Here is a 26,770-nt window from a genome sequence, read left to right as displayed (position 1 = left end):
TGGTATATTATCATCTGTTTATTATTTATACCATGCCCTATTCCAAAAAAAGGACATAAGGAAGCAGGGTGGCTGGAGTACCACCTCACTTGGTGCTAAAGAGTTCATGTCCCTTTGGAGACACCGGTGCAGGAGACTCTGTTAGAAGTCTGCCAGGGCAGCTGGGGGAGAAGGAGTGCTAAGGAAAGCAATGGCATCTTGTCCGACCTCATCTCCATCTCGTTGCTCGCAAGCTCTACCTCAGGAGTAAGCCAAGCACTAGTGGGAACGTTGCAGCAGGAAAAGGTTAGCAGTAAAACAACAGAGAGTTAACTCCAAGGAGAGACACCACCCCACCTCTTTCCTCCCTCTGGTGCCTACCACAAGCAGAGTCTGTCTTCCCAAAGAGCTCTGGCTGGGCCCAGGGTCTCAGGTGGAGAACAGCCAGCTCAGTCAGTCCATACGTCCGGCCCCACTGCTAGCTGGAGGCTCCAGGCTCTGCCCCTCCCTCATCCCCATCCTCCTCGTCAGACTGTGCCAAGGGTGTGTCTGCTCCGCCCACACTGGGATTTGGGCTGTGCAGGTTGGTGGAGGAGTCAGAAGAGGAGGAGGAAGTGCGGGATGTGGTTCTGTCCGGCGTTTGCATCGGCAGGCGCAGCTCCTCTGGATGGTCGTCCACCCCTGCCCAGAGACAAGAGCTGGTCAGGACCACAAACAGGGCTTCGAGGACTCTCAGGGATGGCCTGGTCAGAGAGACTGAAGCCGGGACAGGGACTTGTCCAAAGCCACTTAGTCCAGTGAAGAGCCAGGTCTCCTGACTCCCACCCCCTTCCACTTCTGGGATCACACCTGGGCTCTAGAGTCAAGTCAATCAATTTAGGATTTCAAGTTCTACCTATATCACTTATTTGCTTAGTTAGTGGCTTTGGGAAAGTCGCTTTTCCTCTCAAAGACTCTGCTCCTTCTCTGTAAAAAAAAAAAAAGGGATTCCTCCAGTCCAGTAGAGTTTTAAGTATGAAATATAATAATGCTTATAAAATGTCTGGCACATAGTAATAGGCTAGCGATTAATAAGTTAAGTAAATGGGCTTTGGAGTCAGAGAGCCATGGTCTGGACCTCGCTTTTCTACTTTCTGACTGTGTGAAACTTCTCTGAGTCTAATATCCTTCCTTATAAAATGGAGATAATACTACCTTCTCTAATAAGACATTTGTAAGGATTGAGATAATGTATGTGAAGCATTTTAACACAGTATTAGAAACTTAATAAAGGGCTCAATAAATACCATAGTATTAGGATGACCTAAAACTGCTTAAGTTCTCTAAAAACTCCATTTTTACATAATTTTAATTATATTAATTTTACAAATATAAAATTAACAAGGCTAAGTGGGGGTTGGCATTCCTAGAGTTTTGGATTGGGGATCTGCAACACAGCTGTCCTTCCGGTCAACTTCCCTAAAATCAGAACAGACAGCTATTTCACTGGTGGAAACGCCCCTTCCAGCCCCTACGGGCATACTTCCCCAGTCTTGTCCTCATGCTTCAGAGCCCCAACATCCGGCTCCGGCTAACTGGTGCCCACGGCTCAGCACAGTAGCATACCCGACGTCTGGGGGGTTGATGGAGGATCTTCACAAGGCAAGAACACGTCTGCTCCATCCTGGTCCCCAAGGTCAATGAGTTCCACTTGCTCCAGTGTGTCCACATTCACTTCCATGGAGGAAATGCTACCGATGGGGGCTGCAGATCAAGAAGGGGACAAGTCAGGAGGACCCAGGCTGGAGAGAGCCAAGAGGATGGCCAGAGATATGTCAGGTCCAGAGACAGAAGTTCAGAGGAACAAGAAAATAAGAGGGGAGGGGCCCCCGGGATTCTGGATCTATACGACTTGCTCCCTATTCCAGTCCTTCTCCCCAGGACTTACGTCTCTGTGCCTCGAGATGTAGGTGGGACAGAGGGAAGACAAACTCTGTCTCTGGCTGTAAAATGTCCTCAAAGAATTTCTGCCGCTCCCGCAAACGGAGCTGCTGGCGCTCTAGAGATGCCCGAGGGTTTGGGTCCATGTCAGCTCCTGGAGGCAGAAGACGGAGCTATGAAATCGAGTGATAATGCAGTGGGGACTTGAGCTTAGGGAGTCCCACTGCAGCCAGCATCCCAACAGAGGGACCTCTGGTTCCAGCCCAGCACCGCTGGATGTGGCTTCCTGCTTCCCTTTCCCTAAAGCAGAGTCCATTACCACAAACTTCCAGCCTCATACAAAGGCGGGGCTGACCTAGCTCCACAAAGGGGATGCCAGTCCCAGGCACAGCCAGAGAGGCTCCTCTGTGTTCAGGGGATGGACGGGGGCCAATGGCCAAGTCTCAGAGCCATGCCATCCCCAAATACGGGGGGCATTTTATCCACTCCTCCCTCCACCCGCCTGTCCTCCGAGCCCAGGGAAGGCAATAGGACAGAGTGAAAGGTCCTCAGGGTGGAAGGTCCTCTTCCTCCAGTGGTGTGGTTCCTGCCCATTCTCCAAAACCCAGACAAAAGTTAAAGTGCCCCCTCCCCTTCTCTCTCTCGCTCTACGCTCACATACCTCTTCACTTGCAGCTCCATTCCCTCCCTACCCTGCTCTGAAATCAAAGGCCTGACTTCCAGACTTGGCTCTTTGCCTAAGGACATCATCTTTCCAGCTCAGCCCCCGCTTGGAAAATGGTACAATCATCCTACCAGCCTCAAACACAAGACACTGCCTGTGAGTGCTCTGTGACATGCAAAGCTCGCTCTGCACCCCCACAGCTCTTATTTGCACTGATGTCTCCACCGACACATCTCACTGTTGTCGTCCCACTAGTCAGTGAGCAGCAATGGGAAGGGCAGGTCCTGGGTCCAATTCAGACCAAGCCCCCAGTGCGGAGAGCTTTCTGGAACACCAGAGCTCTGGGCCAGCCCAGGCCCTATACATGCACTCGCATTCGCTCAATCTCCTTCCAGGCCTTCAGCTCAGAGCCCCTGGCCAGAGGCAAACGAGTAGTGTCTAACCTGAGGACCAGATCACCCGCCTCCGCAGACAACCTCCCGCCTCATCTGTATTCAAGCAAATCCAAGACCCTGGTCAGCTCAACAAGCGCTGGGCTGGCAGAGAGGGACTCAAACCCAGAGGACCAGGCAGGGCCCAGGAAGTGTGCGGAGACCTTGTGGCCGCGGGCTGGGCTGGCCGTGGAGGAGGAAGGCGCTGCCGCTGATTCCTGGGAAAGGCTCAGATCTGCGGCCCAGGTCACAACGCTAAAAATACCCGGGCCCCTGAGGCTGATAGCTTTCGCAGCGGTTGGGGGAGGGCAAGGAAGAGGGTAGGAAATGACAGGGACCAGGGGCTCCGAGCGCCCCCTCTTTTGTCCCTCCCCCAGCCCCATCGATCTCAGGAGACGGAGGGGGGGTCGGAGAGGGGGGCGGGGGGGCCCGCAGAGCCCAGTGCCGGAGAGAAGGGAGGTGTTTACCCCATAAAGCTGCGGGGAGAGGGGTGAAGAGATTTGGGGGCAGGAGGCTGCCAGGGGCCCGGCTGGAGACCGGCGGAAAGGAGCGCGCCCCGCCGGCCCCACCCGCACTGTGGTCAGAGAGCAGAATTCCCTAAAAAGGGACGAGCCCGGTCCGCGGGGAAGGGAGGGGGGAGACGGAGGCCCCTCCCGGGGCCGGGCCGCCCGGGCTCGCGTCCTCCCGCCACACACGCCGGCCCCCGCAGCACCTGCGCCGCCGCCGCGCACCCCTACCTGCCGCCGGCGCCCGCTGACTCAGTCCGTCCGCCCCGGCGGGCCGGCGGCGGGGGCGTGGGAGCGGGAGCGCCGGCCGGGGTGGGGCCGCGCCGCCCGGCTCCCCCGGGACGCCCGGGCCCCGGGCGCCGGGAACGAGGAAGCGGCGGGCGGCGGAAGTGGGGGAGGGGCGGCGGGCACCCGCGCTCGCCTCCCGCCCGGCGGTCGCGGGGAGCCCCTTCGGGCGCGAAGGCTCGGACTCCCAGGCCAGGCGGAAAGTTCCCGCCCCGCATCCTCCCTCCCCGCGCCCAGCCCGCCTCCTCCGCGCTCCGGCCGCCGCCGCCGCCGCAGCGCGGGGCTCCGCACGCTCCGCTCCACCAGCCGCACCCGCCGCCGCGGGAGCACGCACCGGGGCACGCGCGGCTCCGGGCCCCCGGCTCACGCACACGTGCTGCTCCCCGACTCCCGAAGCAACCGGCGCGAACCCGCACCCCGAACCCGCACTCCGGCGCCCTCGGCCGAACTCGCACGCTGATGCGCGCACATCTATCTGAAAGGGGCGCGGGCCGGAGGGGAAGGGCGATGACCCAGCGCGCCCATCCCAGGCAGGTGCAGCGGGGCGTAGGACCCCCTGCCCCTAGGACTCACCAGGCAGCCCGGTTCCAGGGTCCGGCACTGGGCAGAACCAACGCCCAGCCTTCCAGCACACTGGGCGGGGTGGGCGCCAGGACGGGGCGGGTCAGGACTAGAGGATGGGCCTCCGCGCCGCACCCCCCGACGCCGGCGGCTAGCCAACGCCTGTGGGTTGCTAAGGGGGGCGCTGCACGCTGGGGCTGGCGGGGTGGGAGGGAGAGGTGCAAACTGCGGGCGGAGAGGAGAAAAGCTTGCTCCCACGCAGCGCCTACGTGTCCTTGCAGTAGCCGGGCAGAGAGACTGTGCCCGTTCTCTCCCTCCTCCCTTTCACCCATCCTCTGGTGCTCCTAGCTCCAGAAGCCCCCTCCTCCCCGGGGGAGCGGGGCAGGCAGGCGTCTGTTGGGGATGCTTCTGAGGTCGGGTCACTTGATCATTCCACGAACATCTTTGAGCAAGCCAAGAACTGGGACTCGTCCTAGTCGCCTGTCCTTCGCTGCCCTCATTAAAATACATGTTCATTTCCTGTCGATTCTCTTTCCCAAATATCTTTCCCACCCACCATTCCTCTCAGTTTCCACCATCATCTCTCCCGTGGCTCCTACACCAGCTTTCTGGCTGGTTTTTCTTTACTTCCTCTGACCCTGTTACACTCCATTCCCACACAGCAGTCAGTCATCATTTCAACAGGTAAGTCTGACATGCTACCCTCGGCTTAAGTCCCTCTGTGGTCAGGATAATATCTAGGCCTGATATCCGAGCTGAGTTTTGAATAAATTAGTTCAACAAGCAGAGGTGAGGGGGGAAAGAATGGAAGTGAAAATTCATGTTTCCAAGTCAGGGCACCAGCACTCTGTACAAATACCTAAAGCACTGCTTCTTCTATTGTTATTAGAATCTCAAAACAAGTCTGTGAGAGAAATACAGCAAGCAGCTTTCCCACTATTTTGCAAGCAAGGAAACTAGTTTGTGGGAAGAAACAAGTGCAGTGGTTAAGAACACAGGCATGGTGGTCAGACCCTCTTGGGTTGTAAACCTGGCTCTGTGTCAAGCCAGCTGTGAAAACAGTTAATTCTCTGATCCTGTATTTCCTTGCCTATTAGATAAGAATAATTAATCTCTACCTTATGAGATAATTCATGTAAAATACTTTGTACAGGACTTGGGTACTTTGGAGGTGCTCAATAAACTAGCTATTTTGATTGCAATGGGTCCTAAGAGAGGGAAGAAACTGTTTTCTTCCACGAATTTCTGGAATTAGAGAAGTATGCCTTAACAGTTAATACTTCTACAGAGCTTGTTATGCACCCCTCACTATTATAAGTACTTTGTGTATATTAACTCTTTTAATCCTCTTAACAATCTTTCGAGGTATTATTATTATTATTTCCATTTTACAGACACAGAAATTAGGATGCAGAGAAGTGAAGGGACTTGTCTAAGGCCATACAGCTAGCAAGTGATGGAGCTGGAATTTGAACCCAGGTTGACTGCCTCCAGAGGCTGTGCTTATAAGCACTGCTCCCAGCTTGTTCCTCTTTAACCCTGTTACAGTTTTCATCTTCCAGGGAATGTTTTGGTCAGTTGATTCTTACTTCTCATTAATGGATGGAGTAGATACTTGGTCCCATTTCCTAGCACAAAGAGATAAGTCAGGAGTACAGTGGATGAAAACTCAGTTCACCAAGTCATCTTCCCCCTTTTCAGGCTCATCCCTAGGAACAGGACTCCATGGATTATTTTGAGCTGTCCACAAGATAGTGGCAGATCAGGAACTTCTGTCCCTTCTTTTTGCCAGGCATTTGCCAGATGAAAGGGTTAAGGGGAAAGAAAACAACCAAGCTAGAAATAATTCAGGTGGCTATGCTGGAAAAGCATCAGCCAAGAGAAAGACTCAGGCAGTGGGCCTAGGAGTGGATGGCAAAGGAAGTTGAAAGGAGCAGTGAAAAAGCAGACGGCTTAGATTCCTGGCTTCCATTTAGGATGCAGAAAACTGGGAAGAACATCATTATCACGCTAATAGTTTTTTTTTTAATTGTTAGGTAATCTATAAAATTATAACTTTTATTGAAACCATCAGAGAGCTGAGGTTTCAGAGCAACCAATTAACCTGAATTCCAAAGAAGGACAGGAGCCTCCAAGAAGAAATGGGATGCAGACACTGGCATACTTATGAGGCAGGAGGAAGACAAGTTCTCTACACAAGCAAGTAAGGAGAGTTCAGCTACAGTTTTTATTGAATTACTAAAGGCCCAGTGTGGCTAGATGAGAGGGGGAGTCTGCAGATGTTAAAAGTAATCATGGAAACAATAAAACCCATACATAGTTCAACTCTTAACAAAATTTACTCAGTCCTCAACACTAATGGCTTAAAAAGAGATGGCAATTTATAGGTATAAACAATTTGTCCTCAGTCTCTATTGTTCTATACATTATGTCCAGAAATCAATAAAAATTACAACACATATACAAAAAGCAACTTTACAAAACAAACAAAAAACAAAAAGCCCTATTGTCAAGAAACAAAGTAATCAACAGAACCAGACTGAAGACCCAGATAACTCTCTGGAGTTATCTGAAAGAGAATTTAAAACAATTATAACAATATGTGAAAGACTGTTGGAAAATGTGGACAACATGCATAAACAGAAGGGGAATTTTAGCAGAGATGGAGACTATAAAAAAAAGAGTCATATGCCGAAACCATGAACTTGAAGATAGGTCAACAGAGACCACCCAAATGAAATAGAAAAAGAAAAAGAGTAACGCAAAACAAAACAGAACATCCAAGAGCTAATAAATGTATAGTTTGAATCCCAGAAGAGATACAGATAAAAATACACACACACACACACACACACACACACACACACACACACTATGACCTATCTATTATATATTCAAATTATTGAAAACCAAAGATAAAATCATGAAGGCATCTAGAGAAAAAAGACACACTACCTACAGAGGACCAAAGATAAGAATTAAAGCACACTTCTTATCAGAGAAGTTATATGATTAGAAGTTATAGGACCATAAGACAATAGAATGATATCTTTAAAATACTGAAAGAAAAAAACTGTCAACCCAGAATTCTATATCCAGCAAAAATATGTTTCAAACTTGGGTACACAAACACTTTTTTCAGATGCACAAAAATAAAATTCACTACCAGCAGGTTAGCACTATAAGAAACAGTAAATGAAGTTCTGGAGGCAGAAAGAATATGATACTAAAAAGAAACCTGGATCTACATATTGAAATGAAGATCTCTGGAAATGAATGGAATAAAACATTTTTCTGTTTTTAATCACCTTAAAAGTAATAGACTGTATCCCTCTCACTTCCTCTCTGTAAAAAATAAATAAAATATACATTTAAAAAAAAAATATATATATATATATATATATATATATATATATATAAAACAGTAAGATGGAATATTTTAATCCAAATGTAGTGACAACCAATTAAGAGACTGATTACTAAATTGAGGGAATAAAAGCAAGAGGCAATAATATACTGTTTACAAGAAACTCAATTTAACTATAAAGAAATATATGAGTTAAAAGTAAATAGATGAAATAAGATATACCATACAAACACTAATCAAAGCAAATTGGAGTGTCAAAAAGTAGACTTCAAATGAAGGACAATTACTGGGGACGAAGAGGGACATTACATAATGATAAAAGGGTTAATTCACTAAGATGACTTAACAGTCATAAATGTGTATACATCTAAAAACAGAGCTTCAAAAATACATTGACCAATAGATGTAAAATAAAAAATAAAAATCTATAATACAGTTAAAAAATGAATGCTATAGAAAACCTGATCTTTTCAACTGCCCACAAACATTCAAGACACATCATATTCTGGGCCAAAACAACAACAGAGCGTAACAAATTTAAAAGAATTTAAATCATACAAAACATGCTTTATGACTATAAAAAAATCAAAATATAATTAATAACAAAGTTACCTGGAAAATAGCACAACACTTAGTAATGAAACATAACACTTCAAAATATTCCCTGAGTCAAAGATGAAGTGGAAAGGAAATTAGAATAATATCTTGAATAAAATTGAAATGCAGTCGCTAGCCCTAAGAGCTCCCAATGTTCATTGCGTTCTATTCATTCAGACCTTTTACAGTTCTCTTCTATACTGTATCACGGTTACTCTTTGTGACCAATAAGACACGGCAGAATTGACGGTCTATATCTCTTCCAAAATTAAGATTAATTTTTTTTTTTAAAGACCACTGCTTCCATCTTGAGTGTGCTGTCTATGCTTGGTTCACTCTCAGGGAACCAAGCTACTATGTTGTCAATAGCCCCACAAAGAGGCCAACTTGGCAAGGAACTGAAGATTCCAGCCAGCAGCCAGAGGAGAACGGAGGCCTGCCAGCAACCACATGAGTGAGCATGGGAACAGGTTCATCGGCCTCATAGAGCCTTGAGATGATGCCGCCCTGGCCAGCAGCTTGACTGCCACCTCGTGAGAAACTGAGGTTGAGCATTCAGCCAGAGCAGTGGTCAGCAAACCGAGGCTGGCGAGCCACATGCGGCTCTTTGGCCCCTTGAGTGTTCTAACGCCACTTCTTCAAAATAGACTCAACCGATTTCTGCACATGAGCCACGAAGTTTCAATCGCACTGTATATGCGAGCCCACACGTGGTATTTTGTGGAAGAGCCACACTCAAGGGGCCAAAGAGCCTCATGTGGCTCGCAAGCCGCAATTTGCCGATCACTGAGCTAGAGCATTCCAGGGGTCCTGATGCTCCAAACCTTTGAGGTCATAAATATTTATTGTTTTAAACTGCTAACTTTGGGGATAATTTGCTATGTAGCAATATATAACATAGAGACTTGGGTCCTGGGGTAGAGGGCTGCTGTCGCTCTAAAGCACCAGTTGCCAACTGGTAGTCCATCCATGAGGTCCGAAAGGTTGGCAACCACTGCTCTAAAGTATGGGAGTGGCATTAGAATTGGGCAATAGAAGTTAAGAGTGTAATAAAAACCAAAAGTGCGCCGAAGCCGGTTTGGCTCAGTGGTAGAGTGTCAGTCTGCGGACTGAAAGGTCCCAGGTTCGATTCCGGTCAAGGGCATTGGTTGTAGGCACATCCTGGGTAGGGGGTGTGCAAGAGGCAGCTGGTCAATGTTTCTCTCTCATCGACATTTCTAGTTCTCTATCTCTCTCTCTTCCTCTCTGTAAAAAATCAATAAAATATAGTTAAACAAAACAAAACAAAAAACTGAAGTGCATTGAAAAAGCTGTTACAGAGGCCTCAGTCCTTTGATATGGTTGTAGTCAGGGCATAGAGGAAAGTGAAATAAATACTATTGGAAACTGGGGAAGAATTCTTATGTTGTGGCATAAAGTGTAGCAGCCCTGTAGCAGTAAAGTAGAAAGCAGGAATGTACTTAATGAGGTGAGTGACTTAGCTAAGGACATTTCCAAGTAAAGTGCTGAAGATGCCACCCGATCTCTTCTTGCTGCTTAGAGTAAATGCAACTGGAGACAGAGAAATGACAGCAGTTCTCAAATGAGAGCAATGTTGCCTCCTGGAGGACACTGGGCGATGTCTGAAGACATTTTTGCTTGTCAAAACTAGAGGTTGCTACTGGCTTCTATTTAGTGGAGGCCAGGGATACTTAAATATTCTACAATGCACAAGACAAACCCTCTTCCCACATCAAAGAATTATCCTGCCCCAAATGTCAACAGTGCTGAGGTTGAGAAACCCTGAACTAAATAAAAGACAGTTAAGTATAAAGGAACCAGGACTTCATGGCAGAAAATTCTCAACCTCTCCAAATGGCAAATGATGGTAAAATTAAGAAATGGTTTTCTTCTAAAGCTCAAATCCACGACAATGCAAAAAACAAACAAGAAAACATGGTCCAAAATGAAACTGAGAATGTGACTACAAAACCTTTTGTTTACATTGCAAAAAGATTTAAGGCAATGCTTCAGGGTACTATTCGACAGGTAAAAGACCCCTTAGGAGATTATAGGTGTGCCTGGCCACAGTAGCTCAGTTGGTTGGAGCTTCATCTCATGCACCAAGAGGTTGCAGGTATGATTCCAGGTCAGGGCGCATGCCTGGGTTGTGGGTTTGATCCCATCAGGACTGGTACCGAAGGCAACCAATTGATGTTTCTCTCACATCCATATTTCTCCTCCCCTCCCTTTCCCTCCCCCATCTTCCTTCACCTCCCCTCCCCCCATCTCCAAAACAAAAGACAAGTGATTGATGTTTCTCTCTCTCAAATTGATTTTTTAAAAAGGGAATTCTAGCCCATGCTATAACATAGATGAACCTTGAGGACATTATGCTAAGTGAAACAAGCCAGTCACAAAAGAACAAATATTGTACAAATATACTTACATAGATACATAAAACAGTCAGCTTCATAGAGATAGAAAGTAGAAGGGTGGTTGCAGTGGCTGGGGAAGGGAAAAATGGAGAGTTGTTTAATGGGTATTGTCAGTTTTGAAGATGAAGAGAGTTCTGAAGACGGATGGTGGTGATGGTTGCACAACAATGTGAATGTACTTAACACAGCTTAACCACAACTAAGCGGGGTGGGGGGAACAGTGGTGCTTTTCCACACAAAAGCCTTGGAGTTAGTCCGCAGGCTTGCCAGCTGTGTGTCACTGGATAAGTCTCTCTCTGCAAAATGGTTTTTCCCAAGTCAATGGAAGGACCAAACGATGGAATATGGAAAATAGCTTTGGGAGCCATGTCTGGGGTACAAAGTCTGGTGGTAGAGATCTCCCTGACCCTATGGAGATGAACTCCCTAAGTAGGCACAGCTGAAGAGAGAGAAGCATGTGAGGGACTAGAACAGAATGGCACAGGCACCTGGACCTGGCTCTCAGTGCCGAATCCAACCCCTTGACTCAGTGGCCCAAGCCCCATCAAGGCCCTCTGGACCCTCAGAACAAACTCAGCAGCTGGTGGTCAAGTACACTTCTCCAGTTTCAGCCACTGCCATTCTTGGCCCTAGCTCTCTACAGCATATAACTGTTCATAATCCCTTATCACACCTGTACTTTTAAAATTCCCTTTTGAGAATGACCTACCCACCTCACACCCCTCTGCCTGGCCAACTTCTCCGCCTCCTTCATTCCTTAGCACCAACTCTACAGAGAATTCCCCGACCACCTCAGGCTGGTCCTCGGTGTTCCAACAACCCACGGGATTACCTTTGGCAGAGATAATACTGTTTCTTTCACTTTTCCAAAGAATACTCATTGGTACCCTGTTTCCCTGAAAATAAGACAGTATCTTATATTAATTTTTTCTCCCAAAGTTGCGCTAGGTCTTATTTTCAGGGGATGTCTTATCTTTCCATGTGCTAGGTCTTATTTTCAGAGGATGTCTTATTTTGGGGAAACACGGTACCTATTATCTGCCAGACATTGGGGTTTTATCAATGAATTGAACAGAAAAAGAGCCCTGCCCTTGAGGATCCTCTATTCTAGAGGTGCCTCTACCCTGGGCCTGTGAGCTTCTTGAGGGCAGAAGAAGTATGTTCTGCCTCTAATGTTGCTGTCCTTGGCGCCTAATGCACAGTGGGTCCCCAGCCCTTAACACCTGGTGGCTGAATGGCAGATGTAGATGATTCTAGTGAAGCCCACGGAGTCCAGTAGAATCCAGTTGATGCGAGTTGAAGTTGTACCAGTAAGGAGAGGGATGCCAGAGCAGGCAAAGGGGCCGAGGAGAACTGGGTAGACAGGAGGGAGAAGAGAGGCTATCCTCTGTGTCTTCCCTTCCAAGTCACCTCCCGGTTTCTTCTCCGGGCCACTCACACACTGCTCCCCCTCCCATTCTTCACCCTAATGATAAAGGACATTCACAAGTGAGAAGCTGTGTGCAATCTAGGCTTGCTTCACTGTTCCTAAAAGATGGAGCTAAGCACTCCCTATGTATGCACACTTCTCTGCCCTAGAAGCTGTGAAGTGATTCCCATACTTGGCCAACTCCATGGGTGATACCTGAGAAGCTGACTATTCTGATGCAGCCAGCCAGGCAGATTATTCAAAGCAGTGGAGTTTAAATTAAAGTCTCCTATGATCTGTCCCAACCCTTCACCGCAGCTTCCCCTCTGCCCTCATCTCCTGCCACTGCTACTTTCTGCTTCTCTTACCTCCCTCAGGTCTCTTCACAAATCTCATCTTATTGGTGAATCTTTCCCATCCCACCTTTTTAATACAGCAAACCTTCTACCTCTGCTCTCCTATCCACTCTGCCCTGTTTAATTTCCTCCACACACTTATTTCCATCTGACAGAATAGTAGCGTGCTGGAACTGACTCATTAGGGGCCACAAAAGCCTATTACATTTTCAGGAACTCTGCTGGCTGGTTGTTAAATATAGCCATTATTAAAAATTAAATCATACAAGCTTAATTAATGATATTAAAAGCAAATGTGAAAATGCTTAAACTCACCACTTTGTAGTTTTTTACTGCCTTTTACTATTATCTATGATCTTGAGAGTCTTTACATCTGTAGAAATATGTAATATATAACGGTACTCTCCATTTCGGTTCAACTCTGCTTTCAGTGACATCACATTGGTAGCTTAAAATCAGCGGTGGAAGGTGTATTTCCACCACAAACATAGGTAACATGATAAATCAGGTTTGATTGCTTTGTTGATGTCTAGACCAGAAGTTTGCATGGGTCAAATCCAGCTCATCAACTACTTTTGTAAGTAAAGTTTTATTGCAACACAGCTTTGCCCATTCATTTACATATTACATATGGCTGCTTTCACATTACAATAGCAGAGCTGAGCAGTTACAACTATGTGGCCTTTATAGAAGAAATTTCCCCAACCCCTGGTCTAGTCTTAAGAAAGTAATGGAAATGTTGATAATGCAGATTCAATATAAGCATGTGTCCTGTCTATAGCTGTTACACACACTCCCCAAAATGAGAAAATATACTTCCAGTATTTGAAAACTATAATCCAATACAGCAAATAAGTTGATCATGTCATTAATGATTGGGTAGAATTCCAACATCATTGTTTTTTCATTTTTTCACTTTTCATACTCCTAGTGTAAATGAAAATATCAACATTCGTGTTGGAACTACACTTGTTGCAACCATAGATTAGAACCATAGGTTGATTATGGATAGGAGAGTTAAGCATAAGTCAAGAAAAGTGTACTGTAAGAATCAACTGACTATATGGAATTTACAATAAAAAGTATTATCAAATTTCATTATTGTAGATGTCTTATCAGTAAAATTTCTCTCTCTCACACACACATACACACACACACACACACACATTTTGTTTTAGAGAGCCAGTGATTGAACATTTATAGGAATACACGCTGTTTTGTTTGCCCTCTATTGAAATGTCAGTTCCTTAAGGGTAGGAATTTTCTTTTATTCCAGTACCTAAAACACCTGACATGTAGCCAGGGTACAGTTAACACATGTGACATGAATGAATAGATGAGCATAGTTGGGAAGCCTGGATTTCAAGGGTAGACTGTCAAACCTTAGGTTTCCAGTTCCACCTTTATTCAACTGAATGACATTGAGTAAATTATTTAACCTCTTTGAACCTTGGCTTTTTCATTTAAAAAGAGGGGATAATTCTCTTACCTCACAGGAAGGTGGTAACAATATACACCTCTGCCTGTCACCTACCAGGTTTCTCTGCAGGTGAGTGTTTCTTCCTTACCCTCACCCCTGCCACACACACTCCTTGGAGACCCAGCCCTGTTGTCACACATTTCAGTGATGTCACAGCTCCCCTCCCTGAGAGATGCAGCACGACCATCCTAATGCCCAGCCTGGGTACTGGCTGAACTTAGAGGGGCAGGGCTCAGGCAGTACCTGGTACCTGTTTTGCTCCATCTGTTGTCTTTGAGGCATCACAGCCCCAGCATGAGTCCATCAGCAAAGAAGAAGCCCCAGAATGGTGTGGTTTTCAAGGTTGGACTAGGGACTGGATCTAGAAGGGTCCTTACACAGATTCTAATCACACCATGGCAGGTGGAGGGAAAGGGAGCGCTGAGGGGTGAAGGGAAATCAGGAGTTGGAATGGTCTCCCTAGTTCTGCCCCCAAACAGAGGTTAAAACTCTGAGTCTGGGGTTACTCAAATCATGCTGAGCCAGATGGAGAGGTATAATGGAGGCATTTAGGGATGGGGTTTTTCCGTGTTAGCGTTCCCTCTCTCTTTCTCTCAGATGCAAGATGAGAAACCACGTGACAAGATACAGCAGCCTATCAGCAAATTAACTGAGCAGAACCAACTTAGAATGGTAAGAGGCCCATTTTGGTCCCAGCAGAGAAGAGCCTGGACACCCATGCATTTCTGCTTCTGGTTGTCATAGTTAAGTGACCAGAACGAGTTGCCAGGCTGAGCTGAGCCAAAGTCTGGATGAGGAGTGAAACATCTGTTTTTCTGGTTTCTCAACTCTGGCAGGTGTTAAAAAACTTGTCACTCTTGAGGATACTCAAGAATTCAAACCCTCGGATCCAAGAACTATATGGCCTGGCCAGAAGGTGTTGGAATTCACTGCTCAACGTTCGGAAGATCCTCCAGACCTCCTCCAGGTGAGCTCAGTCCACCCACGGCCCCACATGGATCCAACAGCTATCTCTGCTAGGAACAGACATTGTGCTAAGGAATTTAGAAAAACCAATTTTCACAAAGGCTCCTGGAGGAAGGTATTTATGACCTCTATTTTACTAATAAAAAGCCGAGGATCAGATGAAATGACTTGTCCCAGTTATCTGACCCGGTAAGTGGCAGAGCTAGGATTTAAAGCCATTCTTGTCTATTATCAGAGTTGTGATCATAACCATGCAATTATGGGACTAACTACCATCTGGGGTACTGAGCACGATGGGCACCCCTCTCAGGTCAACACAACCCCAACATTCACCTGTAGACTAGACATCCTGCTGGGGCTGTTTCCTCATCAGATGCATCAGAATATTAAGAAATCTTACATTTTTCAGTCCTCTGGTAAGTGCCAGGTACTATGCTAAGTACTTTACAAGCATTTTTCCATTTAGTTTATTCTTCACAACAGTTCTATAGGTAGACAAAATTATCCCACTGTGATGGTGAGGAAACTAAGGTTCTGAGAGGTTACATTTCTTGCCTCAAATCACATAGATGGTAAGAGGCAGAAGCGAATTTGCTCCCAGCTTCTCCCCCAAAAGCCTTTGCTCTCCAAGCCACTCTGCTGCTTCACTGCCCCCCACTGTGAGTGCCTCACACATAGTGGGCACTCAACCAACACTGGCCATTATCATCATCAGCATTGTCTTTATCTTGAGCCCAAGGCCTCGCCCCTCCTCACACACTCAGGACTGTGCTGCCACTTTGCAGGGGACCCAATCTATGACAGACACACCCCTGCCAGCATTTAATACCTCTGCATAACTCCACCTCTCTGGGCTCCTCTCTCTGTTGCCTTCCTAGATGCAGGTAATCAGGAAACACTGAGCCGGGGGGTCAGGATCATCTATTCTAGCCCCATTGCTTTCCAACCCTTTTAAAGCAGCAGAACCTCTCTTCAAAATCTGTCCCCAAGCCCCAATTGTGTTGTTGGGAGGGAAGGTCTCCTGCCTTCACCCTGCCACTGGGGGCTACGAGAGGAATTCCTCAGAACCCTCGGGTTTCTTGGAACATGATCTGAAAACAAAACAAAACATTGGACTAGTTCACCCCATCAAGTGAAATCCAGACAGGCAGAAGCCTAACCCAGTGGCCGATGCAGTCCGTCAATATTCCCAGGCGCCCTACCTGTTAACCTTTTGCCTTCCCAACCTGTCACATTCCTGCTGCCAATAGGTTCCACATCCCCTGCCCCCAGGTGGTAGAGAAGTTCCTTTCCAGGCCCGCCCTAGCTTTCTTCACAGGCTCCCCTGAGCTGGCTGCACAGCAGCTGCCTCGGGGGCAGGCAAGAGGACCAGGCCTCAGTCCTGCTCTGCTGACTGCTGTTCCTCTCCTTGCCAGGAACAACACTGTGCGCACTAAAATGGGCCAGAATAATGAAGGACTCCAAGAGGCTAAGTGCTCCCAGAAGAAACTGAAGCCCAAGAACTTAGGGAAGCCTAAGGAGTTGAAGTCCAAGGTGAGGGTGCTGGAGAAGAAAAAGGTCCAGCAGTCACGTGCAGCAGTACCCGAGGGAGGAGAAGAACAGATGGAGACTGAGATCCCAAAGACATCAGGGGGTCATGGCTTGATCACTTGCCCTGGAGCCTGGGGGAGGCAACTACCCACTGGAGACCCTGGAGTCATCTTCCTGAAGCCCCACCAAGGGGACAAGGAGCAGCTGGAGGTAGCTGACCAGTGGAACTGGTTTGAGGGGCTGCCCAGGCGAATCCACCTCCCAGGACCCCGGGTGATGTGCAGACCATCCACCATGCGCTTAGTCAAGCGCTGCTGTACCCGTTTCTGCTCTGCATCACTTGAGCTGCCGATGCACCATCCATACAGGGTATGATAAAGTCACTGCCAGGACAGGGTGAGGATGCAGGCCTCAAGCCAGGCCCAGAGCTGGGCCCAGAAACAGAGGCCTTAGAATACAGTCTTGGGGGCTGTTGCTGGCAGTGCTGGGAGGCCCCACCTTTATGACTAGAAAGGGAAGCTCAGAGAGGGGCAAACCATTGACCAAGACCACACACCAGCCTAGTGGCGAGGCTGGAGCCTCTCAGGATCCAAGGGAAGAGAGGCACATCCTGGAGTGTGAGTTCTGAGGTAGGCCTTCCCACTGCCTGGAGGCCTCAGGAGGGGCCACAACTGCTATGACTCGGAGTCTCACAGAAGTCTGAGTAAGCACTTTAGGAATTCCTAAATGTGGGGGGAGGTGATGTGGTCAAGTAGGGCTCTGCCATACTCAGACCAAATGAACTCTCCATTTGTTTTATTAATTCATGTTTCAAAAAAGATGTACTCTGAAAAAGTTCCTTAGCATGAAAAAAAAAAAAAAAAAAAAAAAGACTCCAGCCCCTCCAAGAGAGAATCAGGTCCCAAGAAGGGAAGGGGGTGGTGGGCTTGGGAGTCCAGTGGAAAAGGAAGCTTTCCCTTCACCAAACCCTTATCTCCAACCTGTCAAACGTTGCATGTCCCGTCCCTAAGCCCTCTCCCTGCACAGCAGCGCCTCCTAGAGGCCTTCTTAGCTCCTAACACCAACATCTTGCTCGCAGGTTGTGTAGACCTCGGATGGAAGCAGAGGCTGGAAATCGTACAATCATCTTGAATGGGTGGGTTGGATGGGAAAATTCAAGAGTATACAAATAAAATTTCCCATATGGCACTGAAGAATACTTTGCTAGCCCTGCCTATTTGCCTGGGGCTGGAAAGGCTGGAGGCAAGAGGCCCTCCGCAGAGGTGAGGGGAGTGTATCATTCTCAAGCTTCTTCCACCCCCTTCCCAGGACTCTAAGGTCAGTCTAGAGCCAGGAACAAATAAGCCAGAGAGCTGCACCCCTCCCCACCTCACCGAACTGTGTGACAGTACTCTATGAAGTCATAGAAAGGGAAAATTTCCTGAGTGCTTTCGGGTGTTCCCTGGGTGCTGGATGCCTCACAATGGCTCTTGCAAGCCCAGGAGAGAAGGAAACCACGGTGCTGAGAAGGCAAGTACTTGCCCAGGCTCTCGCCGCTAGGAGAGGTGGAGCAAGATTTCTGATCTCAGTCTCCTAGCTGCTCCCCATTCCCTTTTCAGAAGAAAGGAAACAGCTGTCACACACCTGCTTGCACCCTGATTATCACAGTGCTGGTGTCAATAAATGGGGTGTCAGGGCCCCCACCTGAGTCATAGATCACGAAAAGCACTGAGTCAGGCGGGAACCTGGCACCGTGTTCCTACTGCTCCCATATGACCTGGCACCATACATTATCCAAGCCCTGATCAATCCATCCAGTGGGAGTCACCCTCTGTCAGGAGAAGCTATAGGGCCCTAAACATGCAGTTGGGGAGAGGAAGGCCCAGGCTTTCTCTAATACTACAATCCTCCCTATTCCTTCCCCTAGAGGCAGGATGCGCTGAACAGATGCCTCAAGGAAAGCAGCAGAGCCATCCCTGACCCACTCCCCGCCCCACCGTCAGGAGCCAGGACAGTTATGGAGAGGGCTCCCCAGATTGGAAGAGTGGCAAAAGGATGAGGGGGGCTCCCCTTCAACCTTCCCACTCATAATCCTTCACCCCACTGGTGTTTAGCACCATGACTGAGCAACCAGCGGGAAATGGAACGCATTTCTCTGGGGACAGTGGGACAGCCTGGGCACCCTGCACTGGCTGCTCTGCTCTGCAGGGCTCTGCCTGGGGAAGGCGGCAGGTTGTCTTCCTGCCACAGCGCTCCCCTATCTACTATGCATCCCCCACTCCCTACCCAGCCCCCGCAACTTCTGTGCAAGCACTCCCCAGTAACCTCAATTGGAGTTGTCTTCCCACTCAGCTTGCAATCCAGCCTAATTCCTGAGTCTCCATTTTGGTTCCCTTGCTGGACGTCATCAATCTTCGAAAATAACCTTCTACTCCATCTTTCCTCCCGAACACTTTCCATTCATTCGTGCCACCATCTGTGAACTTCTGTCTTGTGTTCTCACCAGGCCACTGGTCAGGACAGTGTTCTCCCAACCAAAAATGGGGGGAGGGCAAGGATGGGACCTGAACTATCCTTTGTGGGAGCCTAACCAGGGAACCCCAACTGGGGGCCTGAAAAGATTGGCAGCTTTGGCTTTGCCCCAAGGGAGCCAGAGCTGCCCACAGGGAATGCCATGAAGTAGACAGGAGCCAGTGAGCCCAGGCTGGGCTCTAAGGTGCCCAGGGCACCCAGGTGATGAAGGATGCAGGCCTCTGGGTGACTCCTCGCAGGTGCACCTTTTCCAGCCTTATCCCACCTGCAGTATCACATGGTCCTCAGGCAGCCTGCCCTGCCACAATCCCACAATTGGGGGGTCACCCCACTCCACCATCCCCTTGTTTAACCACTTCAATCTGAGGCTTCTCTTCTGGCTCAGATCCTGATTTGGGATCAGAAGCCACCCCAGAAATGGCTCCCTAAGAGTTAATAGACAAAGAGGGGGATTAAAGTTTTGGGTGACTTTTTAACAAGTCACATGACCTCTCTGAGGCTATTTCACCTGTCTATTAAATAGGAATACTAATATCCATTCCAGAGGGCTTTGAGCAAATCAGGCTTGATGTGATCAAGGCCAGCTTGAGGGGTAATGAACAAATGTTTGGCCTTTTTTCCATGCCTTCTCCCTGGCCTTGCATCATAATAAAGCCCCAAGGCCAGTACTGGCCCCGTTTCTCAGCTGCCGCACTGCCCACTAAAGGATCCTGCAGCTTGTTAAAAAGCCAATCCTACGTTCACATTCACAACCTTTTCCTAAGGTGGCATCTGGATTCCTGAGACTTCCCTCTCCCTAGCTGAATCATGTACCACTCAAATGTTAACTGGAACGTGAAAATATGAAGCTATAGAAGCAGACAGGCCTGGCTGTTACTCTCAATTTCCTCCTTATCTTCAATTTGTCTGTAAAATGAGGAAAATAACGGTGCCTCTCTCTTTCATTAAGTGAGAGTACGTGTCACTGCAGTGCACGGCACATAGGAGCTCAACACTCGCTGGCTCAGAAGAAAGGTGTGTTCTCTGTACAACTGGGGGTAGGGGCGGGCAGGGGGGCAAAACTATAAAGGACATATTATGAACCACTTCCTATAAGCGCCAGGCCAGTGCTGAGTGTTTTACACGAGACTCGGTGAATCCTCACAACCACCAGGGAAGTACTATTATCATCCTTGGCTGACAAATGAAGAAACCAAGGTAGGGAAAGGTTAAGTGGCTTATCCAGTCTCACAGCTAAAAATTTAACTCTGCAATGCATTAAGCTCTCTAAAGTCTTCCACTAGACTCCTAGAATTTTGACTTGCCCAGGGCAGGGACTGAAACCCTCATCTCGGTCTACCCCCTCATCCCAATGCTGTTTGCACCCCCTTCCCTAATTTCCTATAGAAAACCTCAAACACCACAGTGGCTTTTAAGTCCCTCTCCAGAGAAGCCGCTCTCGTGCCTTGAATCTGCCCCACCCACAGCTCCGGAGGCTCTGTGGTCGCTGGGCAGGAGTTCCTCACTGCACACTGCCTGCCTCTGTGACTGCCAGAGGAAGCTGCCTGAGCTGAGAGTCACTGAGGAAAGTCTAAGGTCTAAGAAACTGCTTCCAGGGCACCTATTGGAGCTGCGTGCTCCTGAGGACTCATGGGGACCTGGAGCTTCCCACCCATCCCTGCTGCCTACTGACTGCCACCTGGCCCATTTGGCTCTGAGCCGGACAGGTGCCTAGAACTAGAAGTTAGAGGCAGCCTCGGAGGTACCACCTCTTCCTCCTTTCCCATCCTTCTCGTGGGTTATAAACTATTCTGAGCACCTGCCACTCATTAGTCTCCACTTCTCTCCAAATAGCTCGAGTTTAGGTAGTAGTGGGTAGGATAAAAGAAGGTCCAGGCTTCAGACCCTAGAAAGTCAAGAGATACACCAACTCAGTGGTGGAGTGGATACAACTTTCCTTTATCCTTGGAAAGAAAAACATTTCCTACATTCCTCTGTTTACTTGGAAATCTGTGGCCGTATTTAATGTATATGTTTTTCTTTTTCTTTTTTTTAATATATATCAGTTTTTCTTAGAAAGCTAGAAATGTTTACAAAGCACTATACATTCTTAGTATTTAAAACAGTACAATAGGTCCCGGCTGGTGTTGCTCAGTGGTTAAGTGTCAACCTATGAACCAGGAGGTCACAGTTTGATTCCAGGTCAGGGCACATGACTGGGTTTTGGGCTCAATACCCAGTGTGGGATGTGTAGGAGGTAGCCTATCAATTTCTCTCTCTCTTTCCTTCTCCCTTCCTCTCTGAAATCAATAAAAATATATTTAAAAACAAAACAGAAAACAGTACAGTAGGGTAAGGAGGTATGATTATAAGGTGATAGATTATTTAACCAATAAGAATTTATGCAGCCTTTAACTATTAAAGTCTTCAGAATGAGTGTATTAATGTCACTACTGAAGCCCAAATCCTGGCTCTGCCAGCTCCTAACGTGTATTCCTTAGTTTCCTATCTGTAAAATACAGAAGATATTTCCTATTTCAGGAAGTCGCCTTGAAGACTAAATGAGCAGGAAGATGTAAAACACTTAGCCCACTGTTGTACATCTATTAAGCACTCAATAGACTTTTTTATTTCTAAAATGACATCACTGCCATTGCCCAATTCTCTCTGGAAAAATAAATCTCATTGAGGTCACATATCTTATCCAAAAATCAAATTAACACTCAAGGGGCAGAGATTTCCCGTCACAGGAAATATGCAGAACGGCACAAGCTCTCGAAGGAAACCCCCCCGAAGTGCGCCATCACAGCGGGAGAGGCCACCACAGCTGACCAAAGGAGCCAGCCACATGAATGTGCTGCCTTTCTGAAAGTTAGTCACTTGCCTTTAGAGTCTGTGTGTCTGGAAGGAAACCCACCAACTAGGGAAGTCATCTCAGCGGGCCTTGCCTCCTGGACCATGTAGCCAGGATTAGAATACTATTGCCAGGTAGCTTCCTCCCAGCTTAGGCAGAGCACCCTGGCTAAGTTAGGGAGGTGCTCACTCTTGCACTTTCCCAGCCTCTGCCCAGGCACATTCTCTCTTAAAACGTTCATCTTGTCTGCCTCAATGCCCTCCTCTAGAGGGCTGGGCCAGGAAGCTAGAAAGGCTTCCTGGGGGATGCAAACTCACCTTTGTAACCCTAACACCAGAATCTGAAAACTGACAGCTCTCTTGGGCAGACTTGAGAGATCCAAAGAGGAACACCAATGGTTTCAATGCAGAAGTGGGTCTAGACCAGTGTTCCTGGACATGTTCAGAAATCGCCAGCAAATGAGAAAGGAGTCCTGGGAGTCATGGCAGTTCACCTAAGGTGTAGCAGAGGAGCCTGAGGTGGAGGGGGCGGGACATAGGAGTTCCCTGCACTTAGTATTTTAACCAAATAGAGGAACAATCTGGGTCCAGGAGGTGAACTAGTAATTCTTTCCATACAGCTCCCTTGCCTGGCTATGCTGCTCTCTCACAGTCCCAACCATGGCATTACCAAGTACAGGCAGAACTGTGGGGAAAAAACGGTATTACGTACATAGGAAGGACAGCTGCAGCCCCTCACAGAGGATACTCCACTCCCAAGAAAAATCTTAACAGCAAATTCCTATCTCCCTCAGCCCTGTCATTACAGGTCAAGCTGGAAGGTTGGGCCTCCCATCTCTGGGCACCCATCATGCCCGTCTCACTGAGAATTCCAAATAAGTTAGGGTTAGGTTTAGAGAGCGATGCCGGGACTCTTCTCTGGGTCCTAGAGCCTGCTATGTTGGAAGCTGGCAGCAGGGGGGTACCCAGTAGAGAAAATTGAAAGTTAGTCATAAGTTCATGGGTGCACACAGATGCGCACAACAGAACACAAGTTGTGCATTTTCCTTGTGTTTGCCTCCATCTGCTGTCCTCTCCCTGATAGCAGCCTAATATTTTGAACCTACATCTTTTTCTGGGGTTATGAATCCAGACATCAAGCGTTTCTCCAAACAGAAAAGCTGCAACAACATGACCAAGATAACACTGTCCCAAGGAGACAAGAGAGATGACTAGAAGAGTGGTATGCTCCAATCAGATATCCTTGATTTTTTTTTTTTTTTTTAAATAACAGGCTGGTGACAGGTATGATGGCTCAAGAGTGACATGGTTCCAATTCTGTTATTACCCTGAAAGAGGTCCCCTCGCTGACCTCCCGGATTCCAAGGTCAGATCCCTTTGCTGACCTCCTGGATCCCAAGGCTTCAGCAGACGGAGGCCAATCTTGCAGCTCTGATCCTGGCTGCTACCTGCCTTCTCGACAGGGCCTCGCTATCTCCCCACACCAACAGACTTCACATTTCCAGGGTTCCTCTCAGACCTGGGCTGGACCTCATCTGGAGAGTCTGAGCAGCCCAATGCGTTGGGGGGCCAACTGCCCAGTGGGGTGTCCAAAGAACCCATTTCTAGACATTGGATTTAGGGGCTGAGTTGAGGGGGATCTCCTTGAGCTCCGTCCGCATGCACAGGTACTCCCCGATGACAGCCATGAGCGCAATGCACACGGCTTGGACCAGCCACCAGGTCAGCGCCGAGGGGAAACGGGAGCTGTAGAACCAGCAGCCCAGGAGGTGAAAGAAATGGACAGTGACAGTGAAATCCAGACACTGCTTCCCTCGCCGGATGAAGTACAGCAAGCCCAGGGCACTGTGGGGAGAGGACAGCAGTGAGTTGTCACTGGGTTGTCCTGGCCTTCGTTAGGTTATTTGGGGAGTGGGGACAATTAGGATGACAGCATAGAGATCAGAAGCAAGCGAGGTAAGTGTGAAGCAAGGATTACATTATTAAATGCTAGAGGAACCTGGCAGGTAATGCTGAGAGTGAGTCAGGCTGGGTAGAAGAACAGCAAAAGACGAGGTTGATGACAAATGGCAACTGTCACTCAGGGGAGTCCCAGGAATTGGTGAGCACTGTAATGCCCTGAAGCATACACACTCCATCTAAAGTGGGGACAAGTGCTACTTACAGCATGGGTACATCAGCACGCTAGAAGTATGGCTTAAAATCAATCCTCTCATTTTTCAAGAGAAGCCAGAAATCTGGATTTTTTAATATATCCGTTTAACTAAGTGGGAAAATGTTCTAAACACCATGCATGTACTGACAACTGTGTAAGCCAAACAACCTATCTGGAAGCCAAACTGGAGTCAACCCACCAGTTTCCAACCTCCAGATCAAGAGCAGTAATATGCAAGGTACTGTTCTAAGTACTTCCATGAATTAGCTCATTTAATCCTTATAACTATGAAATGAGTAATATTATTAGCCTAATTTTACTAAAGACAAAACTGAGGCTTAGACAGATTAACATCTATAGTCTCTAGACTAGTGGGAAAGCTGAGGTTCAATGCCAGGTGAGTCTGCTTCCAGAGCCTGAGATCTTAATCACTATGTTAACCTGCCTCTCAAGAGGATGGCAGTGGTCAGGGGTGACATTAGACCTTACCAGGGAAACCCCTCAGTGTACAGATGAGGAGCCCGAGGCCCAGAGAGGAGGGAAGTACATGGTCAGTGTCACAGGGACCAAGAATAGAACTCAGTTCTCCTGACTCCCAATCTGCTCCTTTCCTCACCTCATTCCACATCAAGGAAGTGAACTGAGACAGAAGGTGTCCCACAGGCAGCATGCACAGAGTGACATAGAACTTTCCAGCTAAGTCCAAACAGCGATGAAAGGAGCCCTGTGATGGAGCCAGTCCCAGAATTGGCCCCTGCCACCCACTCTAGCCCACTCCCCAGGAACAAATGCCAACGTGTCTCATGTCCACATGTAGGAAGTTAGTTCCAGTGCTAAGACCCCAAAAGCTGGACAGCAAAACTGGTGATACTCACCAGGTGAGGGCGTTGAGGATGAAGGACATCATGGAGAGCCGGCCTGAAGGGGTGGAAAAGCCCAGGATCTGAGGGGGAATCACAAATGGAAACAGGCTAAGCAAGTGACTTGGTAGAGCCCCAGGGCTCCAGTACCTCATCCTAAGGAACTCTTCCCAGAGCACAGAAGGCAATATGCACCTTAATCTGTATGGCAGCCTTCCCACAAGGTGCTCTCACAAGCATCCATCATGGCATCTCATTTGAACCCTCACAGCATCCAGGAAGGTGTCATTAACTCATCTTACAAAGGAGAAATAAAAGCTCAGAGAAGTTAAGTAACTTGCCTAAAGTGATATAGTAAGTAAACAGCAAGAGCAAGGTCTAGAACAGGGTTCAGCGAACTACGGCCCCAGGGCCAGGCACGTCTTTTGGTAAATAGTTTTATTGTAACACAGCCACACTTATTCACTTAGTATTGTCTAAGGCAGCTTTTGAGTGACAATGGCAGAGTTGGGTAGTTGTGACTTAAAACCTTTACTAGTTCATCCTTTAAAAAAAGGTTTGCCCACCCCTGGTCTAGAACTCAGGTTGTGTGTGCATGAGATGGTCTTCAACAAAGCCTCCGATTCCCACATGCCCTTCTCCGGAGGACCGAGGCTCCTAAGAGGGGACTAGTTAGGCACCTGTAGAGGTGTAACCTCCACTACAGTGTCAAACACTACTGATGACCAAACACCTGCACAACCCTTTCAGCCTACAAAGGCCTTTGAAATCCATAATCTCATATTATCCACACAACAACCTCACAAAGCCATTATTTTTGTTGTTGTTATTCTTACCTCTTTTTGAATAAAACTTACTCAAGGGCTACACAGAGAGTAAGCAACAGGAGTAGGAAATCTGTCCCAGATCTCAGGGCTCCGAGAACAGGGCTCATTACGACACACCACAGCTGCCTTTCCCATGCAAGTATCTCCCAGGGCCCCATTGCACTTCATAAAGTTCTTCTACGTTCCTAGGCCCCTTTGGGCCTCATAATATTTTGCTGAGAATTATTCTGTCCGGTTTCCAGAAAGGAAACAGGCTCAGAAAGGTGACACAACTTGCCCCAAAGTCCCAGAGCTAGTATGTTTGGGCTGAGATTGGATACCTAGTTTTTGAATAAAAAATGCAGGCTCTTTGTACCGCAGTTCACGGCCTCTCTGCTACTGGTCTCATCACTTTGCGAACAGAAAAACTGAGGTTGAGAAATACGATGATACTTGCCCCAGGTCACACAGTTAGTAAATACAACTTAAACGGAGGCCTGACTTCCATGTCCAGGCAGTTTCCATTACATCTCCTTGAATACTGCTACCCGTCCCCACTCCCCAGTTTGGCATCTGAGAATTTTGGGGCTCAGAGAAATGAAGTCAAGAGTGTCGGAAAGGAGGTGCATCAGGTTGCCTAGGACGCTGGCCTGTTTGTTATAACACCCAGTCCCTTTCCTTTGTACTAAGTCAGCCTCTGCTGTCAGCCACTCGCCATGCCATTTTACAGATGGGGCAGCAAAGGCTCAGTAAGGAGAGACCCTGCCCGGGGCCTCCAAGCTCAGGCAGGTCTCCAGCCCGGTGGTGTCGGACCACAAAGCTCACTCCGGAGGCCGAGGCACCCACCCGCGCTCGTCTGCGGACCCTACCTCGGCGTCGAACATCTGGTCCAGCGAGGGGCTGCCGCGCAACAGCCAGTCCACCAGCGCCAGCCACAGGCCCAGGGAGCCGTAGTAGATGTTCTGCATGAGGACGATCTGCGACAGGATCAGCACCGGGTCCCACACGTAGCTGCGGAACTGGCCTGCCATGCCTGCCCGCGGGGGCCGGCCTCCGCCGGGGGTCCGAGTCAGAGCGGCCTCGCCATGGGCTCCAGGGCGCCCCGGCACCTGCCGGGACACACGCCGAGCCTCAGCCAG

General features: G+C 48.2%; 3 protein-coding genes and 1 long non-coding RNA gene across 16 annotated transcripts; 2 read left to right on the top strand and 2 right to left on the bottom strand.

The window, feature by feature from the left end:
• Positions 1-3: 3 nt before the first annotated feature.
• Positions 4-2,045, bottom strand: DBNDD2 (dysbindin domain containing 2). The gene is made up of 3 exons (XM_036417830.2): positions 1,907-2,045; positions 1,585-1,722; positions 4-660 (listed from the first exon to the last, which is right to left on the bottom strand). The coding sequence occupies exons 1-3, from the start codon at positions 2,043-2,045 to the stop codon at positions 458-460; spliced, it is 480 nt and encodes a 159-aa protein (XP_036273723.1). The 3' UTR covers positions 4-457.
• On the bottom strand, positions 1,963-26,662 carry SYS1 (SYS1 golgi trafficking protein). Of its 13 annotated transcripts, XR_006740380.1 has the most exons (6): positions 26,501-26,662; positions 24,841-24,908; positions 15,969-16,028; positions 14,215-14,391; positions 13,308-13,418; positions 1,963-2,072 (listed from the first exon to the last, which is right to left on the bottom strand). XR_006740380.1 is itself a non-coding variant. In XM_036417835.2 (3 exons), exons 1-3 carry the CDS (start codon positions 26,660-26,662, stop codon positions 2,018-2,020), a joined length of 285 nt encoding a protein of 94 aa, XP_036273728.1. In that variant the 3' UTR covers positions 1,963-2,017. The 13 variants fall into 13 exon arrangements, 4 of the variants coding, with proteins under 4 accessions (XP_036273728.1, XP_036273730.1, XP_045430869.1 ...); XR_006740381.1 differs by lacking the exons at positions 13,308-13,418; positions 14,215-14,391; XR_006740378.1 differs by lacking the exons at positions 13,308-13,418; positions 14,215-14,391 and having other exon boundaries at positions 1,963-2,053.
• Positions 5,023-7,637, top strand: LOC123651578. The gene is made up of 3 exons (XR_006740382.1): positions 5,023-5,825; positions 6,421-6,549; positions 7,516-7,637. It is a non-coding gene; the product is annotated as an uncharacterized LOC123651578 (long non-coding RNA).
• TP53TG5 (TP53 target 5) lies at positions 14,384-17,062 on the top strand. The gene is made up of 3 exons (XM_036418652.2): positions 14,384-14,643; positions 14,808-14,938; positions 16,353-17,062. Exons 1-3 carry the CDS (start codon positions 14,569-14,571, stop codon positions 16,840-16,842), a joined length of 696 nt encoding a protein of 231 aa, XP_036274545.2. The 5' UTR covers positions 14,384-14,568; the 3' UTR covers positions 16,843-17,062.
• Positions 26,663-26,770: the final 108 nt, after the last annotated feature.

Source organism: Pipistrellus kuhlii, unplaced genomic scaffold (assembly GCF_014108245.1).
Source record: "Pipistrellus kuhlii isolate mPipKuh1 unplaced genomic scaffold, mPipKuh1.p scaffold_m20_p_6, whole genome shotgun sequence".
In the NCBI taxonomy this organism is placed as follows: domain Eukaryota; kingdom Metazoa; phylum Chordata; class Mammalia; order Chiroptera; family Vespertilionidae; genus Pipistrellus; species Pipistrellus kuhlii.
The sequence above is the reverse complement of the archived record's forward strand: the minus strand, read 5'-3'. Positions and strand labels throughout refer to the sequence as shown.

What these genes read in the sequence shown, in the direction of transcription:
- DBNDD2 (XM_036417830.2), bottom strand. Translation starts at nt 2,045, where the DNA reads ATGGACCCAAACCCTCGGGCATCTCTAGAGCGCCAGCAGCTCCGTTTG. An exon ending in ACATCTCGAGGCACAGAGAC is followed by an intron (nt 1,723 to 1,906) that starts GTAAGTCCTGGG and finishes CTTGATCTGCAG; the next exon opens with CCCCCATCGGTAGCATTTCC. An exon ending in ATCAACCCCCCAGACGTCGG is followed by an intron (nt 661 to 1,584) that starts GTATGCTACTGT and finishes GTCTCTGGGCAG; the next exon opens with GGGTGGACGACCATCCAGAG.
- SYS1 (XM_036417834.2), bottom strand. Translation starts at nt 26,662, where the DNA reads ATGGCAGGCCAGTTCCGCAGCTACGTGTGGGACCCGGTGCTGATCCTG. An exon ending in ACCAGATGTTCGACGCCGAG is followed by an intron (nt 24,909 to 26,500) that starts GTAGGGTCCGCA and finishes ATTCCCCCTCAG; the next exon opens with ATCCTGGGCTTTTCCACCCC. An exon ending in ATCCTCAACGCCCTCACCTG is followed by an intron (nt 23,656 to 24,840) that starts GTGAGTATCACC and finishes CTCTCCCCACAG; the next exon opens with TGCCCTGGGCTTGCTGTACT.
- TP53TG5 (XM_036418652.2), top strand. Translation starts at nt 14,569, where the DNA reads ATGCAAGATGAGAAACCACGTGACAAGATACAGCAGCCTATCAGCAAA. An exon ending in AGCAGAACCAACTTAGAATG is followed by an intron (nt 14,644 to 14,807) that starts GTAAGAGGCCCA and finishes CAACTCTGGCAG; the next exon opens with GTGTTAAAAAACTTGTCACT. An exon ending in ATCCTCCAGACCTCCTCCAG is followed by an intron (nt 14,939 to 16,352) that starts GTGAGCTCAGTC and finishes TCTCCTTGCCAG; the next exon opens with GAACAACACTGTGCGCACTA.